The 25,990-nt window shown below is 39.6% G+C and overlaps 2 protein-coding genes across 11 annotated transcripts in view; one reads left to right on the top strand and one right to left on the bottom strand.

Moving 5' to 3' along the window:
• The window catches only part of GANC (glucosidase alpha, neutral C), an 83,033-nt gene extending 68,615 nt beyond the window's left edge, over positions 1–14,418 (bottom strand). For 3 of the 5 annotated variants that reach the window (XM_054452083.2, XM_054452082.2, XM_054452081.2), the window contains exons 1-4: positions 13,506–14,418; positions 11,561–11,623; positions 9,368–9,476; positions 518–645 (exon numbers count right to left, since the gene is read on the bottom strand). In XM_054452083.2, coding sequence (XP_054308058.1) covers positions 518–645; positions 9,368–9,476; positions 11,561–11,623; positions 13,506–13,534 — 329 coding nt within the window. In that variant the 5' untranslated portion in view covers positions 13,535–14,418. Of the gene's footprint in view, positions 1–517; positions 646–3,939; positions 4,743–9,367; positions 9,477–11,560; positions 11,624–13,505 lie in introns of those variants that run through there. The other 2 variants (XM_054452079.2, XM_054452086.2) reach the window with 2 other exon arrangements.
• An 80-nt stretch (positions 14,419–14,498) lies between these two features.
• Positions 14,499–25,990, top strand: part of TMEM87A (transmembrane protein 87A) — a 63,018-nt gene continuing 51,526 nt past the window's right edge. For 3 of the 6 annotated variants that reach the window (XM_054452094.2, XM_054452092.2, XM_054452093.2), the window contains exons 1-4: positions 14,499–14,764; positions 15,891–15,951; positions 19,533–19,618; positions 23,323–23,436. In XM_054452094.2, the coding sequence (XP_054308069.1) occupies positions 14,621–14,764; positions 15,891–15,951; positions 19,533–19,618; positions 23,323–23,436 (405 nt within the window). In that variant the 5' untranslated portion in view covers positions 14,499–14,620. The remainder of the gene's footprint in view (positions 14,765–15,890; positions 15,952–19,532; positions 19,619–23,322; positions 23,437–25,990) is intronic. The other 3 variants (XM_054452097.2, XM_054452095.2, XM_054452091.2) reach the window with 2 other exon arrangements.

Below are 25,990 nucleotides of genomic sequence, written 5' to 3'. Positions count from 1 at the left end.
CTTAGACATTGATTATTAATTTACCTTGACACTAAGTAAAATTACATGTTAGACTTCTGAGAATAACCTTAATTAAGTGAGTCCGTCCAATGGTATAAATTACTGTAAGCATGGGAGTTTGGCTAGTGTATTAGATCTCTGGAGCCCTGCTGCTAATCTGAGTGAGTAACAAGTAGCTTTCCTTCTACTTGCTCCCATAGTCTGGCTAATAAAACCACTTTCTTTGTGAGAAGGAGAGCAGGGATCAAAGTTCTGCTTCTCCCCGTTAAATAAGTCCTGATGAATCAAATGGTGGATGAAGAAAAAATAGAATGGATAATAAGGAAAATGGATGGACTTATCCCCAAATAACTGAATACATTAAAAGTAATGGCAAAAACCACAATTACTTTTGCACCAACCTAAATGACTGTAGTTTTGAGCAGCCAAAATAAGAAGTGCACACAACAAAATTACTCAAGATATAATAAAAGAATATATCAAGCGTGTCTCTAAAATACCTCACTCCTTGGCTTACCTTACAGTGCTTGGCTTGCTTGTGAGGACATCAGGAACTTCAAACCTGGGTTTTAGAGGAGTCTCTTCGTCAATTTTAAGCCTGAAAATGTTTCCTTCTATACCACAAATTTCAGCCAGGAGAGGAACCTGGAAACAGATACAAGAGATTACCTTCAACAGGTTACCCAAGTGATGGCCAATTTTGCACCAATTACAATAATTAGGAAAGTATTTGTTTCAATTATGATAGGCCAAGCAAATTGGAGAACAATGGCAATTAAAAAAAAAAAAGCTCCCCAGTTTATGTATGTACTTGCTTGGCTATAGCTACAGTAGCAACAAGAAATATCTTCTATGTGTTCTGTGGCTAGGTGAACATACAATTGTCCAAACCAGGATCTTCAGAGTGAAAGGAGTCTCTATTAATAATTACATTGAAAGACAGGCATAAACTGAAACTTGCCTTGGAAGATTGGGACATGTGGCTACTGTATCTATGATAAACTACAGATACGTTAAGAGTTTGAGTGTTAAAAGCAGAGTAACTAGATTCCAGCTGGATGAAAGATGAAGGGTGGCAGGCTATAGAAAAGAGTACAGAATAAAATGATGATCATTGGAGTTCTCTAGTGGTGGATGAAAGGAGGCTTGGTGCACTAAAATCAAACTGGAATTGATTTGTTCACAGCTGGGAAAATAGACCCGGGGAACTTTTACAAGAGGCTGGGGAATTTAAGTAAAATTCTGCCTACCATGGGACACGGAAACAATGTAGAACCATGAAGATAATAGAGAATTTGAAAAATAAAACACAAAACAAGAAGCTCTAGGAGAATAGAAATGACAGGACTCAGGCTACAAAATGAGCACCTAGAAAAATATTTTAAGACCATGGTTTTCAAGTGGTGGGCCATGCCACACTAGGCAATTGCAATTTCCTCATGAAGTATGATGCCAAATTTTGTTTACTACTGGGTGCCTGTGTTGTTACTATTATGTCTGTTAAATGACAGCTAAACTCGGTAAGTTGTGTGACATAGCTTAGAATGGGTACAATGTGGTGCAAGTAAAAGATAAGAAATATGGAGAATACCAAGCCAGCACCAAAAACATGATGTTACTGGAACTTTGCCTCTTGCGAATACAGGGAAGCAATCAGGGCAGTTAAACTGTAACATGATACTGAACAGTGCACAAGTAAACAGTGCTATGGCTGTGGATCCTTTTCTAGATATTCTAAGGCAGGGTTATGATGCAATAGTGATCATACTGTAATTACTGCTTGCATGTTTAATGTTCTTTTATGTATTTAAACTACTTTTAGTGTACAATCAAAATTTTAACATTTGGAAATATGTCCAAGTACAAAGTTCAAATTCTGTTAGATTATGTATTCTTTCACTATTTAAACATATATTTCCATTGCTCTCTCAAATTCCATTCAATTAACATTCATTTGGCGTCTATTATTGCAATGATTGAACTTTTGGGGAGGCTGAAATTGGAGGAGATAAAAGAGATGCAAAGCTAACACAGAGCATTCTGTGATAAGTTTTAAAACAGAAAGGCAAGAGATTAAGGAAGGGGGTTATTAATGATGACCGCAGGGTTAGAAGTTCTGGACATTTCTCTAGAAGAATAGAGATTTAAGCAGGGCCTTCAGGAATTAGTAAGAGTTTGAGTAGGCAAAAATGGGCAAGAACTTCCTAAGCAGGGGGCATATAGGTGGTCTGCCTATATATGATTAACAATTTGCATCTAGTTATTCACTCAGAGATTGTCCCATTTTTAGTAAAACAGCTCTCTCTACAAAAAAAAAAAAACAAAACAAAACTAATTTTTGTTTAAACCAAAGACTGATCTGTATGTTCTGTTCTTGAGGCTGCAGCCCAGGGCGGAAAAAAGAGAGAGCAATAACCCTGTTTTCACTATAATGACTTCATGTATAAATCAGAGTTAATCCTCATTTTAATTTAGCAAACTAATTTTAGCAAAAGTCGCTCTGAAATTTAGCAATATTTAGAGTCATTCTTTCTTTAAATGTATGTATTTATTTATTTTGAGATGGAGTCTTGCTTTGTCACCCAGGCTGGAGTGCAGTGGCGCAATCTTGGCTCACTGCAACCTCCGCCTCCTAGGTTCAAGCTATTCTTGTGCCTCAGCCTCCTGAGTAGCTGGAATTACAGGTGCGTGCCACACCAGGCTAATTTTTGTATTTTTAATAGAGACGGGGTTTCACCATGTTGACCAGGCTGGTCTCAAACTCCTGACCTCAAGTGATCCTCCTGCCTCAGCCTCCCAAAGTGCTGGGATTACAGGTGTGAGCCACTGTGCCTTATCTCTTATCTCTTATTATCACCAACATAGCTTTCTTGGTCCAGGCACTACTTTCCTTAGACCTTAGTGTGCATTTCCTCCTATGATCTGGGCTCATGTGTGTTTTTTTTCTTATTAACTTTTTTTTTTTTTTAAATATCAGCAGACTCCCAGAAGTCCAATAAGTAAAGCCACTTGGGTTAAAGACAGTGGGGAATGGCTCAGTGTCCCACCTTAGAGTCCCCTGCCTTCCCTGTATTGAGTCCTAAGTCACCTCTGTCGAAACCTCAGGGCTCTGTGGATGACAGTTTAAAAAGCCACTTCCCTGAGGTTTAACTGCCAGTTCTTTCCCAATCCTTCCACCACATCCTTGCTCTTTCAAAAAGTCTGGACATGACTGTTATACTCTTCTATCTAAAATAGTAAACATTTGTAGATATTCCTTTCCTATTTGCTAGGACCTGCTAGATATTTATAAATAAAATAATATACAAATAAACTATCAAATCTCTTCCTCCTGTTAGTGATGATTGGAAATGACAATGAAAAAATACATTAAGAAGTTACAGATGTTGGACTGCTTAAATTGAGAATCTAGTATTAATCCTTAGATAATATAAGTAGTTACACTCAATTGCAGCAAGGTCAATTTATGTAAAATGAACATACATCTAATAATTTTAAATGGATAGTTAAAATGAAGTGAGAGGGCATGCGTTTTGCTCCCTTAGAAGTATTTAAGACATGCTAGTGGGTGGTACATGCATATAGCCCCAGCTACTCAGTGGAGCTGAGGCAAGAGGATTGCTTGAGCCTAGTAGTTTGAGGTTACAGTGTGCCATGACTGCACCTGTGAGTAACCACTGCACTCCAGCCTGAGCAACACAGTGAGACCCTATCTCTTTAAAAAAGTTAAGATGTGTTAATATCCAATTATACAGAGAAGCTGAGATAAATCCTCAGAGAAAAGAATAAATTTTGGAGGTTCATTTTAGTACTACAAGCCTCTACTCAGTTTTTCATATACCTTTACTTAGAAGCCCACCTCTCAGTCTGGGAAAGAGTATTAATTCTTTTTCTGTCTTATTTCTCCCTTACTAAATAAAAACAATTAAAACTTGGTGGTTTGTTATCCACAAATCTAGTTTTTTTAATGGCCATACAGGCGAAAATACCAGATATTTTGTAAACATGGTGGTAGAAATAGCTTTGTCTATGTCTTCAAGCATAGTGTTGATCACAATTACATTAAAACAAAAACTTTTTATTTGCCCAGAACTGGGAATCACAATTAGTAAAGACCATAATAGAATTAACAAACAGCCCTAGAACACATATTTAAATTTGCAGTGGGTGTTAAGTAGGAAAATTATGACTCCATCAACTCCTCCTTGGTAGGTTGATCTTGCTTTTCCTGAGGCACCAGGACTCTTCACTATTATGTAAAGAACTGTTAACCTAAAAGACATAGAACAGTGAGCGACCACCTCTACCAGCTGTGATCAAACCTCCCGGGATCCAGAGAATGGTCTAATAGTTCATTAAATTGCTGTAGGACACTAATTGTCCCTTCCACAGTTGCAGCCAGTTGGTTTACTGCAAGCACTGATTTTCTACAAAGAATACTGGCAGCCTCTCGCTGGGCACTGGCCTGTTCCCCAAGGACAATTGGCCTGTGCAGGTGTGCTTCTGATTGGCCAGTTCCCAAATTAGCTGCCTGTTCCTGGCTATTTCTGCAGACACAGTACTGGCTAACAAGTGGTAGTTGTGCCTCATCTGCTGAGAAGGTGGCTGGTTGGGCAAAGCCTCATTTTCTTTAGGCTCAGATGAAGAGGCAAGGGGTAACTTCATAGAGGTGCTCAGAGATATTCCTGCATCCTTGAAGAAGCTGCTGGAAGTGTTGTCTCTGGCGAAACCTTGCAAACAGGCTGCAAAAGAAAATAAACAGGCTGCAAAAGAAAATATAGGTGCCAAATGGTCACCTATATCATGAGAAAGCATCATAATTAGCAATATAAAGTAGATTGCTCCAGACATCCTTGCTAGCAATGTTATTTAAGCTAGACTCACAAGGCAGCATACATTTTCCTTTGCCTAGATCACAAGACTAGATCTCTCTTTTTCAATCCAGACCAAATTTTCACTGAAGATAGAAAACTGATAGTAGGAAAAAAACAACAACTGAGTTCTACAAAAGCAGTCAACACTTTCCTGATCACTTTCTATTTTCTGGAAACTTCTTTACTAAATATCTACCTGATTATTCTGCCATCAGGAATAAGCACAACACTATATTAGGACCCTATGTGAGAAAACTTATGCATCTGAACCTGCAACCAGCTTTTCTCCAAAGCCTGGATGTTCCGACCTTGTGACAACACACAGGTCAACATTCTAGCTTGTTTTGGAACAGATCTATGTCCTGGAACATCATGTTTGCTATGGACTGAATGGCATCTTCCCAAAATTTGCTATTAAAGCCCTAACCCACAATATGATGGTATTCAGAGATGAAGCCCTTGGGAGGTAATTAGGTTTAGATGAGGTAACGAGGTTGAGGAAGTCCTCAGGAATGGATTAGTGCTCTTATAAGAAAAGACCGGAGAGCTCGTGTACACACTCTCTCTCCACTATGTGAGGGCACAAGAAGGCAGCCATCTACAAACCAAGAAGAGAGCCCTCACCAGACAGTGAAGCTGCTAGCACCTTGATCTTGGAATTTACAGCCTTCAGAACTGCGAGAAATAAATATCTGTTGTGTAAGCTGCCCAGCCTGTGATATTTGGTTATGGCAGCCTAACCCAATGTTGAATGAAGCTTGGTTCTGCTTCCTGGTTGTTTATTAAGGAGCAGATTGGGGAAGGGAATTGAGAGGGAGAAATTCAAAAATTAACAAATCTTGACAACTCCAAAGTTACTGCTTTAAGGGTTTTAAAGGTGTAGGGGCAGGCAGGCACCAAGAGTGTTGGATTTGTCAGAATCTGCCTGATCAGTGTAATTTGAGAACTGCAGCTGTGAGCTGAATATGATCCTCTTAGACTCTGGGCTGTCCCTCTCAACCTGAAATAAAAAGCTATCATTCTGAATAAGTGGATGTATGCAGCTTATTTTAAAACTTCCGATCACCCTCATACCATATCTTAATGTGCAATCTCCTTGAAACACCCATCTTATCCCAGAAACCATTTTAAATAGAAGTTCTTTGTTATAAAAAAAAATTTTTTTTGAGACAGAGTCTCACTGTGTTGCCCAGGCTGCAGTGCAGTGGCACAATCTTGGCTCACTGCAACCTCTGACTCCCAGGTTCAAGCAATTCTCCTGCCTCAGCCTCCTGAGTAGCTGGGACTACAGGCATGCGCCACCACACCCAGCTAATTTTTGTATTTTTTTTTTTGAGAAGCGATTCTCCTGCCTCAGCCTCCTGAGTAGCCTGGACTACAGGCACATGCCACCATGCCTGGCTAATTTTTGTATTTTTAGTAGAGACAGGTTTTACCATGTTGGTCAGGCTGGTTTTGAACTCCTGACCTCGTGATCTGCCCACCTCGGCCTCCCAAAGTGCTGGGATTACAGGTGTGAGCCACCACACTCGGCCTTATTTTTGTATTTTTAGTAGAGATGGGGTTTTGCCACGTTGGCCATAGCTGGTCTCAAACTCCTGGCCTCAAGCGATCTGCCTGCTTTGGCGTCCCAAAGTGCTGGGATTATAGGCGTGAGCCACCACGCCTGGCCTAATAGAGGCTCTTTCACTGTGCAATGAGCTGCATATAAGATGCAGGCAACATTAGTGATCACCATCACCTTTGTTGTCCCTAACAGACTGACAGACGGCATGAAACCTTATGTACCTACTAGTCATCTCAACACCACGTGACAAGCAGGACATTAAAATGGAGTTCAGTGCAGAATTTCAGGGTGATCTCCCGAAATATATATTTGCATACATTTGACTGAGATCAGGGCATGCAGATTCCCTATGTGGTTCCGATATTTCTAATACCTGAGCATGGAGTTTGTTCCAAGAGGTCCTCAAAGTTCTCAGTCTTGGGAGCTACGTTGCTGATGTCCCAGGTAATTTGTCCTTGTTTATCAGGCTCCTCAGCTTCCTTTTGATCCAGGTGCTGTCTTGTGCTGAGATCCTGTGTCTCCTCCTGGACTGTGGTTTCTTTGCCTTTGAAGGCATCCAGAGGTGTTGGGCTCTGGTCCTGGCACCTGACCTGAACAGCCCTGTCCCTCACTTTTTCAGGATCCAAAAAGAGAAACTGATCTACAGTAATGTAAAATGGCATATGTGGGTGTCCACCGCAAACTGGTATCACGCTGTGTTGAGAATTTTCATTTTGGCTCACCACTGATATTCAGGGTGATTTTGCCTCATTTACTTTACCTCAGCACGTCTTCATGACCAGGTGTTCAATATACTAAGCATCCTCAAGAATGGATAGGGATTCCTGCTCTGATTATGGACAACTACAACTCTCTCAGGTTAGACACAATGGAAACAGGAAAGAAAATGAGACAATGACAAGAAAAACGTGACAGAAAGGTTCTTGACATCTGGTCAAGGCCTAAAGACTCCTGGAAGGCCTCTGATGGACTTGATGCATTTCCTGGAGCCACCTGATTCTGCTGACCCTGAATAGAAGGGTTTGGCCGGGTGTCAGGCTATTAGACCACATGCAAACAGTGGTTGGCTCTCCAGGAAGGAAATCAGTGCTGCCCCATTTTTTTCCCCATGAACAGCTACCAAACTAGGCTACAAAAGGATATATAAAAAACATATATGAATAAGAATATAAACGGAGACCTGAATCAGCATTAGACGATCTATGGCTTTGGGGGTACCATGAGCTGAGAACTCAAATGTATCAAAGATACTAGGCAAGGAGGAAAATTACTCCAGAAAAATGGGTGGTGTAAGAATCAGCATTAGATTTTGGAGAAAGGCTAACTGCCCCATCTGTGCAGCTAAGAGAGATGAGCTAGATGTACTGCCACAATAACTATGTTGTAGAAGCTGAGGACAGGGGATGGGGATAAAGAACACAGAGCTGTTGATATGATTCTAGCTCATATTTTAATTTGGGCAAGAAAGTTATGGAAGAAGACTCCATATGACTAAAATCTCTAAAGCTCCATAATGAAGGTAGTTTTCCTCACTGTACAATTGTTCTTTCTGTCTGGGAATAAAGTTTGGACCCATTTCTAAATGGCCTTACAATTATTATGGAGAACCCACTAATATCAGTACAGCGCTGCAGGGCAGGAACTATGGTAGTCACATAGTTCACAGCTTTGCCATGAATGTCAGCTTCCCAGAACTGGGACTTGTTAGTGAGTTGGTGCAGTTATTATCCAAGCAGTTACAGGACCCAGACCTAATGGCCTTAACTGTCTTTCAGTGATATGAATTACCAGTTAAGTCAGATTGGTCTCAGAGGCCTTAGAAACTTAGGATGCCTTTAGAATGCAGGGAGGATCTGAAAGTGAGGGTCAGGTTGAGGGCATCAGGTACTAGTGCACAGTCACACTTCCTAGCACAGCCCATAGTGCTTCCTCTATGACTAGCCCATCTAAAGTAACATGACAACTTCATGGGTGAGATAAAGCACTTAAGATATACTTCCCTAACCCTCTCACTAGGCAAAAACTATGGTAACCTCTAGTGAAGCAGCTCAGGTGAGGGAACACTTGTTACTTGGGTTTTCAACTGCATAGTCCTTTTGCCTGTCCCCTGTTGCCCCTGGCCCACCTGCATTTTGAGATTTGGACATACCCTGAATTTGTACCTTGCTCAGGCTACACATGCAACTGGGCATTGTGTAATAGTGTTAGAAAGCACGTGGGTGATAGCGTCTGACAGGTGCAGGAGAAAATTTTGGTTACTAAACGTGAGACTTTGGGCAAGTGATTTTCTAGACTTCATTTTCCTTATCTGAAAATTAGGATAATATAATGTACCTCTTAGATGTGTTATGAAGACTAAACAAAAGGAAATAACATTTGTAAGACATTTAGGAAAACATCTGATACACAGGCAATCTATATACTGATATTCATATACCGATTACAATATTATTAGTATAGGATTTAAAAGATGACATTCATTTTCTTTCTTTCTTTGTTCTTTTTTGAGGGAGGATCTTGCTGTGTCACCCAGGCTGAAGTGCAGCGGCACTATCATGGCTCACTGCAGCCTCGACCTCCCGGGCTCAAGAGATCCTCCCACCTCAGCCTCCTGAGTAGCTGGGACTACAGGCATGCACCACTGTGCCTGGATAATTTTTTGTACTTTTTGTAGAGATGGGTTTTCGCCATATTACCCAGGCTGGTCTCGAACTCCTGGGCTCGAGCAATCTGCCCGCTTCTGCCTCCCAGAGTGCTGGGATTACAGGCGTGAGCCACTAATCACTAAAAGGCTGATATTCCTTTTCTAACAAGGTTTATTTTTGAAGCATACATAGCTTTAATTGGCTTTTGTGGAAATTTACTTCATTCAGCCCCAATAAAAACAGAAACAAATTATTCTCTGTAGAAAATACTTCCATCTCACCTTACTTGCTTCATTGATGATTTGGAACCTGGTGCTGTCTTCATCTGTTGTGACTGAGTCCAGTAATGCCTGATAGGTGGACTTCTTGGAAAGCCACTGTTTCTGACGCCTATAGATACGGAGTATGCAGATGCTTGATAATTATTTGTGATTGTCAGTATCCAAAAGACTATATTATCATATGGGAGTCATTAAAATTCACTATGATATTCAGTGAATTTCAGGGCACAAACAGTATTAGTAGTATAATAAAGCACTAATCAGGAACTTTATTATTAGAATGCTAATAAGATGAGTATTAGTAAGAATACTAATACGATTACTATAACGTTGCTCAAAGGATGACATCTTGTCTCCTTTCTTGAGATGGTGGGGCAATTTTCACAGATGACGTTTGTGAGCTTGTTAATTTCCCTCCCTCTTTCCATAAAATGGACTTTAATAGTAACTAAATAATTTCTAGTGGATATTAAATATAATCTAGTGGTTTAACAAGGTTACCAGGCATTCACTGTAGACTTCCCTCTAGACACCTGTTCAGAATTAACATAATACGCTTTTCTTCCTATTAAACAGAGAGTGAATACGTTAGAAAGCTATACTGTATAATATAATTTTTGATGATTTCAGTTTCAAGATCAGATAAAGACTTTTTTTTTTCAAATGAAGATTATGGCCGAGTGTGGTGGCTCACGCCTGTAATCCCAGTACTTTGGAAGGCCAAGGCGGATGGATCATCTGAGGTCAGGAGTTCAAGACCAGCCTGACCAACATGGTGAAACCCCCTCTCTAGTAAAAATACAAAAAATTAGCCAGGCATGGTGATGCATGCCTGTAATCCCAGCTACTCCGGAGGCTGAGGCAGGAGAATCGCTTGAACCCAGGAGGTAGAGGTTGTGGTGGGCAGTGATTGCGCCACTGCACTCCAGCCTGGGTGACAGAGGGAGACTCTGTCTCAAAAAAATAAATAAAAATAAAAAAAAATAAAATAAAATGAAGATTTTAAAGGCATATTTTTTGTAGCTCTGGAGAAACAGGCAATCTTTTTTTTTTTTTTTTTTTTTTTTTTTTTGAGACGGAGTTTCACTCTTGTTGCCCAGGCTGGAGTGCAATGGCACGATCTCGGCTCACCACAACCTCTGCCTCCCGGGTTCAAGCAATTCTCCTGCCTCAGCCTCCCAAGTAGCTGGGATTACAGGCATGCGTCACCATGCCTGGCTAATTTTGTATTTTTAGTAGAGACAGGGTTTCTGCATGTTGGTCAGGTTGGTCTCAAACTCCCAACCTCAGGTGATCCGCCTGCCTTGGCCTCCCAAAGTGCTGGGATTACAGGTGTGAGCCACCTCACCCAGCCAGGCAATCTTATACAATGTTGATAGGAGTACAAATGGTATAATTCCTATGGAGGGAAATCTGGTAATAGTTAACACATTTCAAACGCATTTACTCTTTGACCCAGTAATCCCACTCCTAGAAATGTATCCTATAAATACACCTGCATGTGTAGAAAATGATCTATGTATAGCTCTTCATTGTGGTAGTGCTATTTTAGCAAAAGATTAAAAACAACCCAAGGGTCTAGCAATAAGAGACAGACTGAATAAATTATATTAATAGTATTATCTACCCCATGGAATATTATGCAGCTGTAAAAAGGGGAAACAATCTCCATGCACTCGTATGAATTCCCCCTCAGAACAAACTATAAAGCAGGAAAAAAAACCTACTTGGTATAAAAAGGGGTGATTAAAAAAAGAGAAAAGGAATAATATAAAAATATATGTATTTACAAAAAGAAATACTGGAAGGATAAATAAGAAATGAAGAAATTTGGTTACTCAGGACAAGATGAGGAATGGGTAGAAGCGGACAGGAGTGGAAGCAACATTTTTCAATGTATACCTCTTTATATTATTTTTGAACCATGTAAAAGTGTTATCTATTCAAAGCATCAAAATTTAAAACTAGTTTAAAAATATTTTGGCTTTTAAAATAAAATAGCTGTTTACTGAAAAATTTAAATACTTCAGGAGTAAATGTATAAACTTAAAAGTGAGTCTCCTGTCTAATGATTTCCTTAATTATTAAATTATCCTTTCCTTGGAAAGGATAGTTCTCGAAATTTTAATAAGCATCAATTTTGAAATACTGTCAGAGATGTTTTGATCTAGTTACTATATTTATTTTCCTTACCTGTAAAATGCAATGTTGTTACAGTCTCTGAAAATGTTTTTATCTACAGCTTCATCTTCAACACTAAATAAAAAGACATTTTGAGAAATTTATTTCACACAGGGCTTGTGAATCCAACTTTTCTACCTTCTCTAACTATAGTATGAACACGCAAAATAAACCTTTGGAGTCTATTCTGCAACGCAAAATTGTGTCATGGCCATAGTATAACATAATAGCACATTATGCTGCAGAACAATAGTCTTTTGTATATCCTCTGAGGTAAACAACAAAACATCAGGTTCTGGGATTACTCCGAAAGTAATGGGAAAAGATCACTGTCACTTATGAGGACATATTCTTTTGAAATAATGACTTAAGGCTATGACTGCAAAAGTAAAATCTGAAGGAGCAAAACCAAAACAGCATCCTAAAACGAACAAACCAAAACCAACCAACCAGACAAACTAAGAACCATAATCCACCCACCGATTTATTCAACAAAATATTTTCAGAATATTCTTCCTGGGTGCTGGGCTCTGAGGAAGATATGAACTGTGTTCAAGCTATCAGTTAGGGTTTTACCAGCAATCACAATACAAGCTGACAAATGCTTTAATAGAGGTGCAAGGTGCTAGAATAAGAACAGAACAGACGTAGAAGGGGAATTTCTTGCTTTTTAAGATGAGGTGACAATCCAGGGGCCATGTTTTTTAAAACCAAGTTTCTAGAAGAGCTGTTTCTGGAATAAAAACATGAGTGAGATATATGTATATTGAAGTTTGAGTATATGTATTTAAACTAGCCTCCATCTGATTAAAACAACTACAGATTATAAGGAGAAAAAAAAATAACACCGGCTTTCATGCACCAGTGTGGCTGAATGCATCTGTAGTCAGCATGTCCATGATTATGTAGAAAGCTATGACTGAACACAAATGTTGAAATATTATGAAAACAAGCCCAGGCAGATATACTTGGCCATACCAAAAAACTGTTTGTCCTTCACTGAACTCAGTCTTTGTCCGTTTATTTTAATTTATTTAAAAAATTTTTTTTGAGACAGGATCTCGCTCTGCCTATGTTGGGGTGAAGTGGCACGATCTTGGCTTGCCGCAACTGCCGCCTCCTGGGCTCAGGCTATCTTCCCGCCTCAGCCTCCTGAGTAGCTGGGACTACAGGCCCACATCACCACGTCTGGCTAACTTTAAAATTTTTGTAGAGACAGGGATTCAGCATGTTGCTCAGGCTAGTCTTGAACTCCTGGGTTCAAGCAATCTGCCCACCTATAGGCCTCCCAAAGTGCTGGGATTACAGGCATGAGCGATCCGGCCCAGTTTATTTTAATCAAGTGTACAAAGATCAGAGAATCTTTTGTTTCCTCTTTACAGCTTTGAAGAATTAACTCTGGGATGATGTAGGAAGGGGTGATTATAGATGAACTTGGAAAGCAACATGCCTGAAATTCATGTGTTAAGAGTTATGATTGCAACTTTTCCACTGTTAATGTTACTTAACCATCCTTTTTTTTGGAGACAGGGTCTCACTTTGTTGCCCAAGCAGTGACAAGATCACAGCTCACTGCAGCCTCCAAATCCATCCTCCCACTGGTCTCCCAAGTGGCTGAGACTCTGAGGGGGCGGGGAGGGGGTCTCGAACTCCCTGAACTCAAGCGATCCTCCCTCCTTGGCCTCCCAAAGTGCTGTGGGATTACCTGCGCGAGCCACTGCACCCGGCCTATTTAACCATCCTGAAAGTATTTTATGAGAGGCTATTAATATCAACTAACTCCCTGCGAATTGAGAGAAAAGACAAAGGTGAGCAAATACCAAATACGCAAATAAGAAATGCAATTAAAACACAATGAAATCTTCAAAGCCAAAATGTTTTCAGGTACTTTCAGGTACTATATTCCCTGTTTCTAGGGACCCTGGGGTAACTCGCTACAGAAGCACTTGGCCTTTACCTTATTTCCTCTTTCACAGCTGCTTCCATGGCTTCTCTGTCACTCCGACCAGCTCCCAGCTCTCAGGACGAGGGCCCTGGGCGATCTTTTAAAAAAGCCGATTGGGTGTCTTTCTAAAATTACAACCAGCACTTCATCGCCAAGTTTCTGGGCAGGGAGTCCCCTCCAGATCCTCATGGAGTGACAAATCTTGACTCTTGCTCCTGGAATTTTTCAGGCCCAAACTAGCGTTTCTACAATGATTTATTTGGCAAATTGGTCTTGATTATGGGTGGCTGATGAGGAACGTGCTTTTGTTAGGAACCGAAACTGGGCGGCGGTGAGGGCGTGTACGCAATGAGTCCTAGAGGGTAAAAATCAAGAGCTTTAAGAACCGGGAAATGCCGAGACGGCCTCCGTGACTGGGACGAAGCATCTGCAGATCTATCTCAGTGGCGGGGTCACGCCACAGATTTTGAAAACTGACCCTCTCTGTCTCCGTTTTCGGTTAAGAGTGGGAAGTGCCGGCCAGGTCTTTGCTGGAGGCTAGGTCTCCGGCCAGATTCTACTGCAGCATTGTACTCTTCAGGGCTAGAAGGGGCCTTTGAAGGTTGTTACACTACCCAGTCTAGGAATCGCGTGTACTCCACCACCGCCGAATTCCAGCCTTTGCTTAAATACCACCCAAAGCGGAGAACTCACTACTAGACGCCACTCGGGCAGCCAGACTTAGGGCTTTTCCAGACTTTCTGGCCCTAAAGTCTGACACTGACTTAGAAGCGATGAGGGGCTGGGGCAAGCGGGAGAAGTAGAGAGCCACATCCTGCACTGGGTGACTGCCTGGTCCCAAAACCTTTAAGGGCTGGGAGACAGAAAAGACTCAGGCCAGGCGGGCATGTAACGATCTCCCTAACCCAGCTGACCAGGTTCCAACAGGATGACGCCTGCGCAGTAGGTCCAAAGTCTCACGGCGCACAGACGACTGTCTGAGGGAGGGGCCGCTACGTCGCACAGCAAACAAGCCCCGCGACGTTTCCAGGACCCGGATAATCCCGCCCTCAGAGCAGAGCCGGAAGAAGGCGGGACGAACCGGAAGAGGGTGAAATGCTTTCGGTAGGCACTCCACGGCTGTGAAGATGGCGGCGGCTGCGTGGCTTCAGGTGTTGCCTGTCATTCTTCTGCTTCTGGGAGCTCAGCCGTCACCACTGTCGTTTTTCAGTGCGGGACCGGCACCCGTAGCTGCTGCCGACCGGTCCAAATGGCACATTCCTATACCGTCGGTGAGTATTCACTTCACTAACGTCTGAACCTAGAGGAGCAAGGGGTGGGGCTACGGCGGCTCAAGGGGTCCATGAAGGTTCCGCAAAAGTCTCTTCAAAAGAGGTGGGGTTGCCGGGATGGTCTGTGTGGCTGGCCAACTGGGACCCACCTCTCTGGCGTGGAAAGCCGCGCACTTGTGTGATTAGGCTAGCGGGAATGTAAGGGCCACTTCAGCAACAGAAGGGAGTGGTGGAGCGGCTTCTCATCAGAAAAACAGAACTTTCAGTGCCTGACTTGAGATGTAAACTTGATGTACAAACGGAGAGTTGTTTATCTTTCAGATGTTTCACAGAATCCAGTGTCCCCGGGTTGGATAAGAAAGATATGTAAATAGGAGTCTTCATTTCTTTCTTTCTTTTTCTTCCTCTGCACTTCTTGGTCCTTGAGTAATTCTGCTTACGAGATAGTTCGACTTCGCTTCAACTTTGGAATGGCTATTCTAAGCTTTACTGTGTGACTAGAAAGCATAGAGATTTAAAAAATGTGTTTTAACATGGGAATGGTTAAAATGGAAGAAATAGTACCTAAAATTTAATGTGGTAAGGCTAGTCTTTCATTTGGATAATTAACTACATGGGTTGACCCTTGCTGCCCCTTACCCATTTTATACCTTATTTCAGTAACAGGTGTAGTCCTGTGAGCAGACAAAAACCAGATGCAGGGAGGAAATGCTGAAAAGCATTAGCCCCATTAAACCTACGTTGGCCTTTTTGTTTCATTCTGTTCTGCTCACTGATTGTGATGTCCAAATCTTATTTGGGCTTTTATATATGGTAAACGTTATACCTTTTGTTCAGTGGAAGATTTTCGGTTGTTCAATTAGGTTTTTACTTGTTACTAAAATGGTTAATAGTTAAGTCTTTTTAGATTTGAAAATAAAACTCTGGTTATTTGCACACAGAATAGTTCATTAGAAAAAATGATTGGTTATTCTGAGCAGTGATTGGTGAGTAAAGGGAATGAACTGATTAAGGGGTACGTCCTATAAAGATTTAAGTTAAGTTGGAATTTCTAGCAGTCTTAGTTATATGATGCTTTGGTAATTGAAGCCATCTGAGGCTAATTATCTTTCCTTTATGTTTGCAGGGGAAAAATTATTTTAGTTTTGGAAAGATCCTCTTCAGAAATACCACTATCTTCCTGAAGTGTGAGTTTTTGAATTTCATGAAGTTTTAATTTGAATTTTAAAAATTTATAGGTAATGTTTTAAATTACCTGTTTTTTAAGTTCTGAAATCTAATAGTCTGGCATTATTTAAGTATAAATATTTTTAGTATTACTAAGGTCCTTTTACTGAATCATCTTCAAAGTACTCGTGTGAACTTTATTTTCTTCTCTTGTTTTTCTGGTGTTTACATTGCATATATACACTATGTATACATTATATATTAGTATATAAATATATATTAATATATATGCTGTATATACTACATTGAATATTCAGTCACATCTCAGTCGAATTTCATTTACAGTTGATACTTTCTGAGAAAGCATCCTTAGGTGATTTTGTCATTATGCAAACATCATAGAGTATACTTAAAACTGGATGGCACTACATGCCTAGTCTGTATGGTACAGCCTGTTGCTCCTAGGCTATAAACCTGTATAACATGTTACTGTACTGAATACTATAGGTGGTTGTAACACAATGGTAAGTTTTTGTATATCTAAACATAGGAAAGTAGAGTACAAATACGATATTACAATTTTATGGGACCCCTGTTGTATATGTAGTCTTTCATTTACTGAAATGTTATGTAGTGCATGACTGTGATTATGTTGGGGTTGATTCCCTGCATGGTTGTTTTAATCTGTTCTGTGTAGATTAAAGAGGTTTAACTCTTGTGTGCTTGTTAAATGTTTACTGCAGACATGACCTAGGTTTGTCAGGCCGTTGGCTGTGAAGGAATATATTTAGTAGATCTTTTATTTACAAAAGGAGTATTTTACTGCCTTGGAAGAGGAAGCTCAGATATTATCAAGAAATAGGGATTATGTGGAACAAAACTAGTTTGTCTAGTGGAAAAATGACTGTATCTGAATCTGAAGTATCCCATTGTGTTTTCAATAAAAGCTTCCTTTTAGTTCTGAAACTGGCTTTAATTTAGAGAATGATTGATCTTGGGCAGCTTTATGTCTAGATGAGGGATAAAAATCCTGATGATAGATGTGTGATTCTATGCATACTGTCTTCACGGAAGTGCAAAATTATAAGTCATAGTTGGATAATTTTATTCTTTTCAATTGTTTAGTGAGTAATTATTACTTATTGCATAGACTGCGGGGAAGTAATAGAAAAATGTTCTTCCCTCATCGGGCTTACATTCTAGTGGGAGTGAAAAGAGCAGGTAGAATTTCTCTGAAGAGTATATACTATATCCATGAATATATAATCAGTCTCCTGACCAATGACTTACATTTGATTTAGACCAAATCTACTCTGACACTGGCCTTGTGAGATTGGTTTACTAGGTAACCTAGTAACCCTTGTCTTTTGGAATAGCCTGACAGCCTGTTTGCTGTTCTATTCTTTTATTAGCTCCAGTCTTTTTTCACTTGTAGTTTGATCTGGTGGTGTTTTGCCAAGTTAAACCAACTGCATTTTTTTTAAGATGGTGTCTCGCTCTGTCACCCAGACTGGAGTGCAGTGGTGCGATCTTGGCTTACTGCAACCTCCGCCTCCCAGGTTCAAGCGATTCTCCTGCCTCAGCCTCCTGAGTAGCTGGGATTATAGGCATGAGTCTCTATGCCCGGCCCCAACTGCGTATTTTGAAGTGTTTATATTTCATTGTTTTTGGAGGATTTGAGGCACTTTATTTTTTGTTGTTGTTTTTTGAGACGGAGTTTTGCTGTGATGCCCAGGCTGGAATGCAGTGGCACGATCTCGGCTCACTGTAACCTCTGCTTCCTGGGTTCAAGTGATTCTCCTGCCTCAGCCTCCCGAGTAGCTGGGACTATAGGAGCGTGCCACCACACCGGCTAATTTTTGTATTTTTAGCAGAGATGGGGTTTCACCATATTGGCCAGGCTGGTCTCGAACTCCTGACCTCAAGTTATCTGCCTGCCTTGGCCTCCCAAAGTTCTGGGATTACAGGTGTGAGCCACCATGCCCGGCCTGAGACACTTTAACATTTACATTATCTTTTGCTTTGTTATTTCTGTGCTTTCTCATATTTACCAGTTGTCTTTGATTTTGTACTTTTTGAGGGATGGTATATAGCTTTTCCATGGAATGGCTGGGACCATTTTTATTGTCCCTTAAAGCCTTTCATTTAAAGTTCTAAATATTGTCTTTTAACATAAACACCAGTATTTTTGCTGCCAAATTTCCTTACAAGTCTCCTGTTTGGGGGATGTGTTCTTACTGACTTTTTATTAGTTAATCCTGTCTCTGTATGGATTATTTTGAATAGTTCGTAGCCCGATTGCTTTTTATCATTTCCATAAATTCTATCCAACAGGTCAAATTTTTGAACATTCTAATAGAGTCCTTTGAAAATGTATTGGTCATTTAAAAATTAGTTTGAGAAAACAGTTTAAAAGAAAGAAAAAAGGAAGCTTATAATTAGGTTGCGTCTTTTGTTATGAACGAAAAGTAGATTCCTAAATGCAGTCATGTTTATTTTTGTCACATGTGTATAAAGTAGGGAGTCTTTAGTATATTTTTCCTTTCATAGCTAGAATCAAAGATAAAAGCGAATACTGACTTCCTCCAGCTAATCAGTCATATAGTCCAGATTTACCCTCCCAAGTCTTCAGAATAATGTCTTGATCCATTAGAATACTGTGTTCCAAACTGTGTTTAATGAGCTTTATGAAGCTTCCATGATAACATGAGCTTCCTTGAGGCCTCTTTTAAGGTAGGCTTTGAAAAAAAATCTGATACTCTTATCTTTGCTTTTGCTATTTCTACCTTCCACAGCCATGTTTGCTTTTTGTTCATTGCTCTTTCTGTTCTATCTTGATATCTTTCAAGGTCTGAGATACCAATTTTGCTCTCAGTGGAACTATTAAGTATATCATCATTTAACACCATTTAACAGTTGTGAATATTGCCTTGTGACATGCATTCCTAATTTTATTATCGCTTGTCTCTTCGGCTAGCCATTTGAAGGGTCTTAATAATTTGTTTCCATTCATTTCCCTCTTTGGCCTAACAGTGTGCCATTATACCTTTGTATACTTGTGCTATTTATTTATTTATTTATTTATTTATTTATGTTGTTTGAGACAGGGTCTCGCTCTGTCGCCCAGGCTAGACTGCAGTGGTACCATCATGGCTCACTGCAGACTTGACCTCCTGGGCTCAAGCGATCCCCCTGCCTTGGCCTCCCAAACTTCTGGGGTTATAGGTGTGAGCTACCGCACCTAGCCTGCTCAATAAATACTTAAATAATAGAAGACTGGCTTGAATTTAGGACTGCTTTATCACTCCCAGGTTTTTCCCAATAGAGATCCAGAAGTTAGGACTTTATGGCATAAAAATAGATCCACAGTTTCCGGAGGTTAAAAGCTGTTTACCTGCTATTTTTCTATGAACAACAATACTTTTATCTTAATATCCAGCTCTTTTTGCATGTATTATTTCAATACCTTATGTTTGGAAAAAGGATGGTTTTTGAGTATCTCAGTTTAGGGTAGGAAATAAATAGGATGTAGGTTAACAGTTTAGGAAACATGCTTTGTTGGGGAATTATCTTTTGTTAACAAAGATTTCTTCTTTTGTAGTTGATGGAGAACCTTGTGACCTGTCTTTGAATATAACCTGGTATCTGAAAAGCGCTGATTGTTACAATGAAATCTATAACTTCAAGGTAAGGAACATAAAATTACAGACTTTTCTTGGACCTTAGTGATTATCTGGTTCCAGTCTCTTAATTTCATAGAGGAAAGAGTATCATGTAGCTATGGAGGAGGAGAGCTGAAACTAGAATGCATGCTTCCCAATTTGCAGACCATCAATTCTCAAACTTTTTGGTTTCAGAACTCTTATATTTGTAAAAATTATTGTGGACTCCAGAAAGCCTTTGAGCATGTGGGTTATGCTATTAGAAATTACAACTGAGAAAATATAAAAACATTTATTAATTTATTTTAAAGTAGCAATAATAAACTTATTACATGTTAATATAAATAACTGTTTTTCCCAGGAAACCACATAGAAGAGTAGGATTGTTTTGTATTTTTGTAAATTTGTTTACTATCTGGCATAACAGAAGATCACTGGATTCTTATATTCCCTCCTTCACTCAGTCTGTTGCAATAATTTGGCTTAAGTACATGTAGAAAATAATGACCTCATACAGATATATAGTTGGGAAAAGGCATGGTGTTTTAATGGCCTTTTCAGATAACTGAGGATATTCTTTTTTGATTCTATACCAAAACTCAACAAGTGGAAGTTTTTAAAGGTTAGTTGCAATGTGGAATCTGAAATATTAATGAACTTTTTTTGTACTCTGATAAGAAATCCACTGACATGAATGTATCTTTTACCTGTGTGTGATCTTGTAGCATCATTTATTGGTCATTTAGAAAATAGCAGTTGACTGAATTATATACATTTTCTAAATATTAACTCATTTCACACTTAGCTAAAAATTACATTGTTTATAACTATACCCTGCCCTCTTCATCTCATTAGTAGGTTCTTAAGTTTTGGAAGCCGTTAAATTCAGTGTAGCAGATACAAGTTCTTCAAAATTCCAGTTTTTGCTTGAAATCTCAAATTTTATTTTGGCAGTGAATACTGTCAGTTGTCTTCCTTGAGGGGACAGCCTCCGTTGCCCATTTCCAGAGAAGTATCTCTCAAATAACCAAGTCTGAGTAATGGTAGTTTTTCAGTCATTCTTTCAAGTAAATATGGTGTTTCGTGGAAAAAATGATTAGTTTAACTCACAAGTCAAAGCAATTGCAGAGTGCTTTATCTCGACAATAATTTATTGTATTTTGCATACTTTCCATTTTGTCACCTAGATTATTTAAAAAGTCAGGTACTCAAAAGGTCCAGATTTAATAACAATAATTTTTACTGCTTTATCTAGGAGATTCTTACATAAAACTGGCATTATTAAAAACTGCCAGTTTGTGGCTATGAAGAATATGACTGCTAGTACAATTAAGTGCCACTGCCTTAGTTCCTGATAAGGGGCAACAGTTTTACCCACTGTTGCTTTTGTAATATCATTAAAAGTCAAATAGCATACTATTATTATTATGAAAATAGTTTTTTTTTTTTTTGAGACGGAGTCTAACTCTGTCACCCAGGCTGGAGTGCAGTGGCGCGATCTCAGCTCACCTCAACCTCTGCCTCCCGGGTTCAAGTGATTCTCCAGCCTCAGCCTCCCGAGTAGCTGGGATTACAGGTGTCTGCCACCACACCCGGCAAATTTTTGTATTTTTAGTAAAGATGGGGTTTTGCCATGTTGGCCAGGCTGGTCTCGAACTCCTTACCTCAGGTGATCCACCTGCTTCAGTCTCCCAAAGTGCTGGGATTACAGGCGTGAGCCACTGTGCCCAGCCATGAAAATAGTTTTGACTATGGTTCAACGGCCACACTTTTGAGAATTGCCATAATCCAGAATACTTGAGCGTTGAAAATATATTGCTCAAAGAACAAAGCTGGAAGCATCACATTACCTGACTTCAAACTGTAGTACAGGGCTACAGTAACCAAAACAGACACAAAGACCAATGGAACAGAGAAGACAGCCCAGAAATAAGGCCGCACACCTACAACCATCTGATATTTAACAAAGCTGACAAAAACAAGCAATGGGAAAAGGACTCCCTATTTAGTAGATAGTGCTGCGATAGCGTGCTGGCGGAAGATTGAAACTGGACCCCTTCCTCACACCATATTCAAAAATCAACTCAAGATAGATTAAAGACTTAAATGTAAAACCCAAAACTATAAAAACCCTGGAAGACAACCTAGGCAATACCATTCTGGACATGGGAAGTGGCAAAGATTTCATGATGAAGATGCCAAAAGCAATTGCAACAAAAGCAAAAATTGACAAATGGGATCTAATTAAGCTTAAGAGCTTCTGCACAGCAAAAGAAACTATCAATAGAGTAGACAGCCTACAGAATGGGAGAAAATATTTGCAAACTATGCATCCAACAAAGTCTAATATCCAACCTCTATAAGGAACTTAAACAAATTTATATGCAAAAAACAACCCCATAGAAAAGTGGGTAAAGGACATGAACAGACACTTTTCAAAAGAAGATATACAGCCAACAAGCATATGAAAAAAAAAGCTCAGTATCATTGATTATTAGAGAAATGCAAATCAAAATCATAGTGAGATACCATCTCACATCAGAATGGCTATTATTAAAAAGTTAAAGGATAATAGATGCTGGCAAGGTTGTGGAGAAAAGGGAATGCTTATACATTGTTAGTGGGAGTGTAAATTAGTTCAACCACTGTGGAAAGCAGTGTGGCAATTCCTCAAAGAGCTAAAAACAGAATTACCATTTGACCCAGCAATCCCATTACTGGTTATATATCCAAAGTAATATAAATCATTCTACCATAAAGACACATGCACATATATGTTCACTGCAGCACTGTTCACAATAGCAAAGACATGGAATCAACCTAAATGCCCATCAATGGTAAACTGGATAAATAAAATGTGGTACATATGCGGCCATAAAAAAGAATGTGATACATATGCAGCCATAAAAAAGAATGAGATCATTTCCTTTGCAAGAACACAGAAGGAGCTGGAGGCCATTATCCTTAGCAAGCTAACACAGGAACAGAAAGCGAAATACCACGTTTTCACTTATAAATGGGAGCTGAATGTTGAGAACACATGATCACAAAGAGGGGAACGACAGACACTGGGCCTGCTTGAGGGTGGAGGGTGGGAGGAGGGAGAGGATCAGAAAAAATAACTCTTGAGTACTAGGCAGTACCTGGGTGATGAAATAATCTGTAAAACAGTCCCCTGTGAATTCAGTTTACCTATATAACAAAGTTGCGAATGTATACCGGAACCTAAAATAAGTTAAAAAAAATATATATATACATATATATAGTTCTGAGTTGAATTTTTCAGACCTTTTCCATTCTGTTTCTATCTCCCAATTTGCATTTTTAAAAAGATTATCCTAGTTTTGTGCTTGCAACAATTTTCTGCTCTATCTTAGCTTATGAGCATGAATATCTTTTTGTTGATGTTGTTAATTTGGTCAAGTAAATCTTTTAAGTATATTTTAATGTGACAAAACCCTCTACACTCTGGCAGTTTCCCAGTCTACTCAGAATTGTTAGTGGAACTATGCCTTGTGAGCCAAAGACTAGAGTCTAATAGTCCTTGAGTCTAATAGTGTTCGATTCTTAGATACTTTTATACAGAGCCTTTATCTAATGCTGTTCATTTTTAAAATAGCAAACTCAAAATTGTATTTGTACTATAGGTGAACTATTTGTTGTGCTGTGCTCTTACTATCTTATTTTTTGGAAGGTGAGTTAACTACTCTGTATCATCTCTTTTTCCAGGCAGAAGAAGTAGAGTTGTATTTGGAAAAACTTAAGGAAAAAAGAGGCTTGTCTGGGAAATATCAAACATCATCAAAATTGTTCCAGAACTGCAGTGAACTCTTTAAAACACAGGTAATCTTTGAAAGTGGTTGGAGATAAATAGAATAGGTAAAAAATGAAATGTATATATTTTTGGCTATATCCACTTCCCACACCTCAAGTATTTCTTTTGGCAGAAGTAAGTGGAAGCATGTTCTGATAGGTACACAGTCAGCCACTTACATATTCATCTTATCAAAGAGAGGTTGTACTTTCCTTTGTATGTAAAAAGCAAACCCCCATTTTTTTTATTGTGGTAAAATATACACTACATAAAATTTACCATTTTAACCATTTCTAAGTGTATAATACAGTGGCATTAAATATATTCACATTGCTGTGCAGCCATCGACCCATCTCCAGTACTTTTTTTTTTTCCCAAGGCAGATTCTCACTCTGTCCCCCAGGCTGGAGTGCAGTGGCACAATCTCAGCTCACTGCAGTCTCCACCTCCCGGATCTAAGCAATTCTTTCACCTCAGCCTCCCAAGTGGCTAGGGCTACAGATTAACATCATTACGCCTGGCTAATTTTTTTTGTATTTTCTGTAGAGACAGGATTTCACCATGTTAGCCAGGCTGGTCTTGAACTCTTGACCTGAAGTGATCCACCCACCTTGGCCTCCCAAAATGCTGGGATTACAGGTGTGAGCCACCGGGCTGAGCCCCATCTCTAGTACTTTTATCATCCCAAACTGAAACATCATACCTATTAAACAAAAATTCCCCACCTTCCAACCCCAAGACCATGGTAACCACTCTTCTACTTTCCATGAATTTGACTATTCTAGATACCTCATATAAATAGAATCATACAACTTTTGTTCTTTTTTGTCTGACTTCTTCCACTTAGCATAATGTTTTTAAGGTTCATCCATGTTATAGCATTATCAGAATTTCATTCCTTTTTAAGGCTAAATGATATTCTATTGTATGTATGTACCACATTTTGTTTTCCCATTCATCTGTTGATGGACATTTAAAATGTCACATTTTTAATTCTCTGGTCTCCATCTAATTAATATGTTCCCAGAAAAATCAGGGTTTTTAAAATTTACTTCTATAGATCTGAAATTAGAAGGGTATCATCGTCTTAGAGTTCAATTTCACACCTTAATTTTGTAGAAAGAGGGAGATGTGAATAATCATACATTTTTCGTGCTTACACATATGTAATCATGTAAGTGGAGATTCTGATATCAAATTTTGTTGTCTTAGAAATAGTAATCTCAGTTTTTTGATAGAAAAATTTTATATGTGTTGAAAATAGTTATAGTAATTATCATCTATACTTGTCCTTACTATATTTAAAAATTATTTTGGAATATTTAGCAACTTGCCTTGAACTGTCAAATTACTAGAAGTAAAGTTTCTTATTAAGAAGACAAATTTAATCATTGGTAATTGAGGCCAGACGCGGTGGCTCAGGCCTGTAATCCCAGCACTTTGGGAGGCCGAGGTGGGCGGATCACCTGAGGTCAGGAGTTCAAGACCAGTCTGGCCAACATGGTGAAACTCTGTCTCTACAAAAAAATTAGCCGGGCATGGTGGCAGTTGCCTGTAATCCCAGCTACTCGGGAGGCTGAGGTGGGAGAATCACTTGAACCCAGGAGGCTGAGATAGTGTCAATGCACTCCAGCCTGGGCGACGAGAGCGAAACTTGGTCTCAAAAAAAAAAAATGGATAATTGATGAGCAGATGAAGTAATTGGTAATTGAAGGAAGAGTTCCGCTTTTATTATAACTTAGATTTTATGGTCTTGGAGGGAAAAGAAAATAACTTTAAGATGGTGAAAGAATGGTAGAGAAAGCTAGAAACAATGTGATGTTGTGTAGTTTGTATGTTTTCTGTTGGTTTTCCAAATTTATCCCTTAGACTAGGAGGATTGGTTGGTCTTTCTTGGATTTGATTATGGAAAGCTACCTGTTGCATCTGAATGCCGGAGGCTGACTACTTTTAGATGTGCTATAATCTTTCCAGGGTCTTGGCTTATTGGTAAAGTTTCCTCTCCTCCTCCAGTCTAATGTAACAGGGTTGAATTACACAGTCTCGTTACTCAGGAAGGAGAATGCCTCATCTACTGATAACTGGTAAGAAAGATAATTAGTGTAGTTTTTTTACAGGCATGAAATGTAGTATGATGGAAGGGACAGCAGACCTAAGCATCAAGGATATTAGGTTTAGGCCGGGCGCGGTGGCTCACGCCTGTAGTCCCAGCACTTCGGGAGGCTGATGTGGGTGGATCATGAGGTCAGGAGATTGAGACCATCCTGGCTAACACGGTGAAACCCTGTCTCTACTAAAAATACAAAAAAAATTAGCCGGGCGTGGTGGCGGTCACCTGTAGTCCCAGCTACTCGGGAGGCTGAGGCAGGAGAATGGCGTGAACCTGGGAGGCGGAGCTTGCAGTGAGCCAAGATCACACCACTGCACTCCAGCCTGGGCGACAGAGCGAGACTCTGTCTCAGAAAAAAAAAAAAAAAAAGAATATTAGGTTTGAATCCTATTTCTTTGTCTAAAGCTTTGTAGTTTTGAGCCACATTTTACTCATCTGTAGAATGAGGGGAAATGATCTATAAGATTCTTCTA

This window comes from Pongo pygmaeus, chromosome 16, assembly GCF_028885625.2.
Source record: "Pongo pygmaeus isolate AG05252 chromosome 16, NHGRI_mPonPyg2-v2.0_pri, whole genome shotgun sequence".
NCBI classification, from domain to species: Eukaryota; Metazoa; Chordata; class Mammalia; order Primates; family Hominidae; genus Pongo; species Pongo pygmaeus.
This window is presented reverse-complemented; position numbering and strand designations above follow the sequence as displayed.